Source organism: Triticum urartu, chromosome 6, assembly GCF_003073215.2.
Source record: "Triticum urartu cultivar G1812 chromosome 6, Tu2.1, whole genome shotgun sequence".
Lineage (NCBI taxonomy): Eukaryota > Viridiplantae > Streptophyta > Magnoliopsida > Poales > Poaceae > Triticum > Triticum urartu.
Genome location: NC_053027.1, coordinates 565,489,284 through 565,497,077, shown reverse-complemented (window position 1 = coordinate 565,497,077; position 7,794 = coordinate 565,489,284). Strand labels below are relative to the sequence as shown.

Genomic DNA, 7,794 nt, shown 5'->3' with positions numbered 1-7,794 from the left:
GAACCCGAGAAAATAAAATAACTTAACGCCGGAAACGGCAAAGGTTGAAGTACAAATTGGGAAAGTTATATCCGGGATGTTACACACCTCATGATCAAAAAGATTATAAATAAGTCTAGCATTCCATGTTCTTTGATTTTGGTTCCACAAATCCTTGATCTGAGAAGGATAGACATAATGCCCCGATTGTATTTTCAAGTGCTCATAAATAGATTGCCAATGAGGAAACCAAGGAGTGCTCCAAATGGAGGAATTGCCATCAAGAATTTGATAGATTGAATTTGATTGAAGAATGTGTCTTACCTTAAGAATTGAAGCCCAAAAACTTGATTTTGGGATGTTGCTTTTTGCTCTCCAAATAGAAGTCTCAGGAAAATATTTAGATTTAAGTACCTATGACAAGAAACTTTGTGGTTCGTCTGCAATTCTCCAAGCCGCCGACAGGATTAGGCTTTTGTTAACTGCTTGGATGTTCTTGACTCCAAGACCCCCTTCTACTTTTGGGGTGCAGATGTCCTTCCATGCCCTGAAACAAAGAGCTTTCTTGGATTGATCTTCCTTTATTCCCGTCCACCAAAAATTTCTAATGATAGTAGTAAGTTTGGCAACTAGTTTTCTTGAGAAAAGAATATTTGACATATAGTAGACAGGTATGGAAGCAAAAACTGAATTGATCAAAGTTAATCTCGCTGCATGTGAAAGTTTATTAGCCTTATAACCAGTCAATTTAACTTTAAATTTATCAGCAACAAAGTTATAGGCACTAGATCTATCCTTATCGGGGAGAATTAATGGGTGCCCTAAATAGATAGAATTGTCAGTAATTTCCGGCACCGGGAAAATCCTCTTAATATCCTCCTTATTGACGTCATCTACATTTCTGCTGAAAATAATAGCTGACTTGCTCCAGTTTGGCATTTGCCCTGAAACGTTGCAAAACCTTTGAAGGATTTGGTGCATATGAGTAGCTTCTGTAACTGTAGCCTATCCACATATCAGTAAATCATCAGCAAATATTAAGGAGTGAATAGGTGGGCATCCTGGTCCCAGAGTAATTCCTGATAAGTGGTCGGCGAACATGGCTTCCTGCAAAGATGCTGATAGCTCATTCATGGCCAAGACAAACAAATAAGGGGACAATGGACAACCCCGCCTGATACCTCTACTACTCTGAAAGCGGCCATAAGATTGACCGTTAATGATGACAGAGAAGGTGGGAATAGCCATGCAAGCATATATTAAATTTATGAAATGAGCATGCATCCCTTTATGAGTTAACGCCTTAACAATGAAATCCCATTCGATCCTATCAAAGGCCTTAGCAAGATCTATTTTAACCATAAAAGCAGGATTTTTCCAAGATTTAAGATTAAAGGAATGAGTAATTTCCTGAGCAATGATGATGTTATTGCTAATCCTCCTACCAGGAATGAAAGCTTGTTGAGAGTGATGAATATAGTTAGACAAATGTGGTTTAAGCCTGTTTGCAAGTGTTTTAGCAATGATCTTGTAAATCACATTGCAAAGGCTAATTGGTCTAAAATCTTGAGGGACCAGGGGAGCAATTTTCTTGGGAATCAAAACAATATGAGTATCATTCATGCAATTAGGGAGAGTGCCTTGTATGTAGAAGTCTTTGACTACCTTGGTTATATCATCACCTATCCATTCCCATGCTGCTAAGTAGAACTCCACATTGAATCCATCTGGTCCCGATGAAGCATTCCTTTTCATGGCTTTTAAGGTCTCCAGAATCTCTTTTTTATCTGGGATGCTATAAGTAAAATCGCCTTCGTCTTGCTGATAGGATGTGCGCATGTAAGGCCTACCATGACTCACATTAGAGGAGGAAAAAAGATTCTGAAAATAATTGATGAAAGTCTTGGCAATAGCATGAGGCTCAATTTGAATATTATCATTCTCATCCTTAATAGAAACAATTCTGTTTTTCCTCCTCCTTTTAAGAACAGCATGATGGAAATAAGTAGTGTTTCTATCACCATTGATAGCCCAATGTTTTTTAGATCTTTGCATGTAATACAAGAAGGTCAGCTCTATTCGTCTTGGAAGATTTAATTTCAGAAATAAAGGTTACCTGAGCACTAGTAGAGCGCATAAGGTTGGCAAGGTAGGTCATCTTTGCACTGCCTAGGCCCTTGCCTTTGCCTCGGCAGTTCCAAGCTATAAGCTTCATGGCGCCCGTGGTGCCTTATGGGTTGGCACCACTGCCCTATCCAACTCCATATTTTCACCACGTAGAGATTCTGACTCAATCACAGTGTCCCCATGTACCATCAAGATAGGCCCACTATCACCTTTTAAGGAGGTTGGAGTATCAGACCTATAATCTCCCAGATTAACATTCAAACCCGTTTGGTGGTAATCAACAGTGTGACTAGGTGAGATAGCTTCGACACGAGAGTTAACGGATGCTTCGCTCGAATCTGGCGATGAAACACAAGGAAGTCTGTTTGCAGAAGGATCACTCTCAGTAGGTTTCATTGCTGGCTCTACTCTTTTGCATGGAGGGGGATAGGGGCGACCCAATTGCTCCATGGTGTAGCGTTTGTTTCTGCGCATAGAAGAACCCACACCCATTTTCCTTGATGAGCCATAACAACGATCTGCAGAAGAGCCAAACCCAAAGACACCCCCTTGGAGATTTGCATCGAGAACTTCAAATCCACGGGGTGGAATATCCCACCCGCTAGGACGACCTACATGCTGTTGTCTCAGATTTCCTCCTCTTCTAGTTTCTACTTCTTCTCCTCTCTCTGGCCCTCCATGACTTGCATGATTGTCTTCTGTTTCTTGTCCTCTATCAGTGTGTACTGCTGCCCCCTTTTCCTGCCCTCCATCACCACTAGTAGCCTCAGCATGCATCACATCTTGTAATTCATCTCCTCTCTTTGTATTTCCTTGGCCAGTCTCGATTAGCTGTGACAAAATATTGCGAGCGCAATCAGTGGTGGTTCTCTTGAGCAGCTGCAACTGTGGAAGATGACCAGCAGGATAAGTTCTTTTGGATGGGATATTTGGAGAAGTGGGTGTGGGACGGGAAGGAGAATTAGTGATGAGGCCCGAGAGTTTATAGGGTTGGTTAATGTGAACATGTTTCTCTTTAGAAGCCAATGATGGATCTCTGTTTTGAACTGGCATCTGTAGTCTACCTTCTTGTCCTAAGTGAGAAGGCGCCTGAATAGTCGGGTTATTTTGCATATGAAGATGGGACATTTGCAGACCCTGCCGCTGCCCATTCTGAGTATGTTGAATTAGTGTTGCTTCTTCACCCACTGAGTAATGCAGTTCCTCCATATCAAAGTCCTGTAGTCCAGGCCTGTTATCTGGAGATGACTTGTATATTTCGATGCTACCAGTACTTGTGAATTGTCCCTTCTCAGCAATATTATTCTGAACGATTTTGTTAGCAGTAGTGGCAGTGGAAGTTGGAGCAGTGCTGCCAGTACTTAAAAGATGTTGATCTCTAATTATAGGATTAGGTGCTGAAGAAGACTGACCCACAAGAAACTCCCCTCTGGCTGTTTGACCCAAATTAAAATGGGCTGGAGTCAATCTAAGAATCAGATCCGCTTTCCCTCGGACTGCTTTGCCCTTTTCTTTTCCATAGTCCTCCTGAAACATTCTTTGGAATCAACTTAGAATGGGGTTTGCAACTCTTTCTTCTTCAGTAACCTGCAGGGGAATTTTTCTGGTGTCCATTATCCATTCTCCATATCTGAAAAATGGGATGTCTTCTGCTGATTCTCCACTTCTCACCCTCGCCATAATAATGTCATTTCTCTTCTGACAGTGTTGAACTGTATGAAACATTACTCCACAAAACAAGCAGATTCTGCCAATCTTTTCATAATGAAGATAGGCCATTTTAGTGGTCTTTTCATCCAACGTCAAGCTGATTTTGTCCACAATTGAGTCCTGAATACGAACCTTAGTAGTTCCCCAAATATAGTCTGATCTAGCAAACAACATGCTTTCTTGCAAAGGATGAAATTCAGACGGCTTTCCAACAGTAGAGAGGATTTGCTGCAGGAGCTGAAGGGACCTGTGATTTCTTGGTATTCCATAAACTCGAACATTCACATAGATGTGCTCAAACTTGTAGTCTTCCTTTGTCTTGGATTCATCTGCTGGGTCTATCCACTCAATGAGGAGATTGTCCGAGCCCATTGTCCACGGCTGACGCGTGAGTACAAACATCATGGATTCTTGTGAGGTAAAATGAGCCATAAAAAGATGCGCAGAGACTTGGGAAATAGCTTGTTGAGATAAGGATCTTGGATAGCCTCCTGTGCATGCTACTTTAATTAAGAGATTGTAGCAAGATTCAATCTGTGGATCCTGACTGACCTGTGTTGCCTGCAAACTGTAAACTCTTGGTGCCGAGATGCACATCTCTCGAAGATTCAATGCCAGCTCAGGAATCACATCCGCTTGCTGTTCCTTTGCATATCCAACTGCTCTTTCTTCCCCTTCTTCCTCTTCTTGGATTACAGACAACTGCTGACCTTCCATTGATTTGAGCGGATCTCAGCGAGGATGCACGGATCTGGCGGAATCTCGGATGGGGAATAGAGAGTGGCCTAAGATTAATTGGTGAGAAGGATTGGGAACGGAAGGATTCAAGAATAGAGAACAGATCTAGGTGCTACAGGAGAGGGAAAGTGCTAGTACGGCATTTCGCTAGTCGCCACGGAGGCAGCTCTAGAAAAGTCCCGATAGCTGGAGTGTATAGTAATTCTGACTGTGCAGAGGCGGTTTCTGCATTTGCCTTGAGAGGATACAGGTTCTTACAAGATCAAGCGTACCCACCCTCTCGACGATGTCGTCATTGGGCAGCTTGCTTAGTATGTCGCCATTGTCAGATGCTTTCTTTAACTGCAATTTTCCAGGAGGGAAATTAGTCGTGGCCTCGTGGGTTATAGATCAATATATTGACCTAGATCAAAAGAAAAAATAGCAATACAAAACACGAGACTTACATAATGGCCGAACTTATGAGTGGAAGCCACCGCCATCGCCCTCCCCTTGATCATCTTTGCGATCTCCAGTCTGAATGAATGCACCTCCTCGCTAGTCTGTGGACAACTCCAAGGACGAACCCCGAGATGAGGGAACTTGTAAACGCAGTGTTAGCACACCTTCCTGTCGTGTAGAGATACCTCCCTGATGTTCTCCGCAGCTTCAGTGACGCGCCTGACGTATCCCATGAAGTTGTCGTTGGGTTGGAAGCCGTAGATAGTTAGTCTCGAAAGATTATTGTGCTTGAAATCAGCAGTAGATGGCTCCCACTTCACATCGGTTTTCTGGGAGTAACTTTTTTGCGACTCCAATTGGGCATTTATGATCTCATACTGTGATGCAAAGCTCCTCTAAGAATGGCGTGGCTTCAAGAAGAAACATTGTCCAAGTGATGTCACATTCCTCGGGAAGATTGTTAAGATTCACGCGCCGTAGTTTGCCGAGCACAGGTGCAAGCACCTTAGGGCATTCTGGTAGAACCCAAACCTGGTAGAGATAAAACAACACTTGTAAATTACATCTCAAGTGATGCATACGCTACTACCGTTGGCATATAACAATCAGACAACGTATATTTCATATGCATATATATCATGAACCTAGCCACACAAAAAATATGTTAGATTAGAAGTGAACTTAATATCCGGCTTTCGATGCCATGAATGAAAATAGGCTCAAGTACACTTGGACTCATGCTTTCAGTGGATTGTCCACTTTGTGATAACAAATGCTTCTAGGGTACTCCAACTTTTTACCATCATACATATATAAAAACAAAACGAGACAAAGATAATTGTGGTGAGTACCTTTTCACTTTGAAAATCGAGGTGCAGGTCACTGATTGAGGGAACATTGACAAGCAGCTGGCTCAGCTTGAGGGTCCTGTTTATAATGAATGCATGCGCCAGAGTTAGCTTGGAGAGCTGAGGGACATGGCCCAAAATCAAGGGATTGTCTAGGTTATCAAATATCCATCTATGCAAGGTCATCCGTCGAAGCTTCGGTAGGCAGCCGAGCTCCACCGTTGAGAATTTTGGATAGGCGAAGATAAGCTCAACGAGTCTGGCATGCTCTACGTGCAGCACCGGAAGTTTGCGCAACGACTCGAGCCGCTTGCAGGTGGCTAGGATGTTGGGTATGTCCGACTCACCGAACCTCAGGTTCTGCAGATGCAGCCGCGTGAGACCAGCAAACGCGTCCGGACACTCGACGATGAAATTGTTGAACAGATTCGCCGAGTCGAGGAGATCGGCATCGGTGCGCCTATAATAGATGTCCTTGGTCAGGACATCGAACTCGGCCGCGTCGACCTTCTGCGTGGCCGTGGCGAAGGCGACGGCCCTGCCGATCTTGAGATGGTCGTCGCCTCTCATGATGAACCTGAGCTTGAGGTTGCGGATGGGGATCCGAGGAGACCTCGTGCGGAGGATCTAGTCGGCCATGTTGGCTACGTCGTGGTTCCTCCGGTGTAGATCAAGGGCTGAGGTCGATGACGATCTGCGAGAGCAAGGCCGGTAGGTTGAGCGTTTGCTTGGAGATGACGCAGGCCCTGACGGCGTCGAGCGTGCCGAGCCTCTCCAGGATGTTGAGCAGCATATCGTCGGGCAGTTTGATTAGCCTGTCGACTTTCAACAGCTGGACAGATATATAGGTTGATAAATTCAATGATGACTCGGGCACAAGAATTGGAGAAGGAGGAATACAAGCAAGCAACAGGGGCTGGGCTTACATCACAGCGGCAGCGGCGAACCCGGTTGAGCTTCATGGCGATCTGATCTCAAGGAACAATGAAGTGGCAGATGGCGGCTAGGCTTACATCGCGGCGGCGGAAATCGCCTGTATGTTCCTTTCTAGGTGGAGTATTTAACAAAAAACTATCACAATTCGTCCAATCGTGCCTACAAACTAGTACCACTTTACAAATTTGTGCCGAAAACTACCACTTTTCAACTAACCTTTGACTAAAAACTACCATGTCTCAAAAGTGTCTGATTCACCTCTTCTAAACGCCTTTGTGACAAGGATGGCCCGCATGTAAGCGCTGACGTGGCACAGTAGTCAAACTCCGTTAGATTGATCGCGTTATGACATATGCGACCCACATGTCATCATCAACCTCTTCTCCCTGAAGACAGATTTCTTTGGGACATTTCCTCGAGCAGGTTGCATTCGTCCTGGAGCACGAGCTGCCATGGCATTGTCATAGGAGAGGAAGAGCACCAGAGTGCCATGGCTGCAGCGGCCGCTAGAGCGCGGACGGGCGCAAGCAGTCGTAGCTGTGAGCAGCACCGGCTGCACACGAGCAGGTGGATGGTGACCATGCCTCGTCCTCGGTGTGTGAGAAACCCTCCGATCAACGCCCGCCCGGCACCGCGGACAGACGAAGACAGGCATGTCCACACGCGCCCGGCTCTGCATCCGCAAGGTGGCGCAGGAGCTTGAGGAAGACATGGAGCTCGGAGCCGAAGGGGATCTCAACGCCGCCGCGCCCTCCACAGCTAGCTTCCCACCGCCACGCCCTCCACAGCTAGCTTCCCACCGCCGTGCTCTCTCTCTCTCTCGCCGTGGTCACCACCGTGCTCTCTGTCGCCGTGGTCACCGCCGCTGTTGCCCGCTTATATAGCACACCCGCAACGGCTCTCTGCTCAACGGCTCTCTGTTGGGTCCCACAAGCCACGCGTGCAACGGTCTGAATAAAATTGGCCGTCTCTGCCGCCTGGTCCCACCTGTAAGGGCCGAGTCAAAAGGTTGACT

At 45.6% G+C, this 7,794-nt stretch overlaps 1 protein-coding gene and 1 pseudogene across 1 annotated transcript; both read right to left on the bottom strand.

Annotated features, from left to right (window-relative positions):
- Positions 1-347: 347 nt before the first annotated feature.
- Positions 348-4,272, bottom strand: LOC125513049. The gene is made up of 3 exons (XM_048678090.1): positions 2,096-4,272; positions 1,645-1,825; positions 348-526 (listed from the first exon to the last, which is right to left on the bottom strand). The coding sequence occupies exon 1, from the start codon at positions 3,640-3,642 to the stop codon at positions 2,191-2,193; it is 1,452 nt and encodes a 483-aa protein (XP_048534047.1). The 5' UTR covers positions 3,643-4,272; the 3' UTR covers positions 348-526; positions 1,645-1,825; positions 2,096-2,190.
- A 429-nt stretch (positions 4,273-4,701) lies between these two features.
- LOC125517048 lies at positions 4,702-7,361 on the bottom strand (annotated as a pseudogene).
- Between the last annotated feature and the right edge of the window lie 433 nt (positions 7,362-7,794).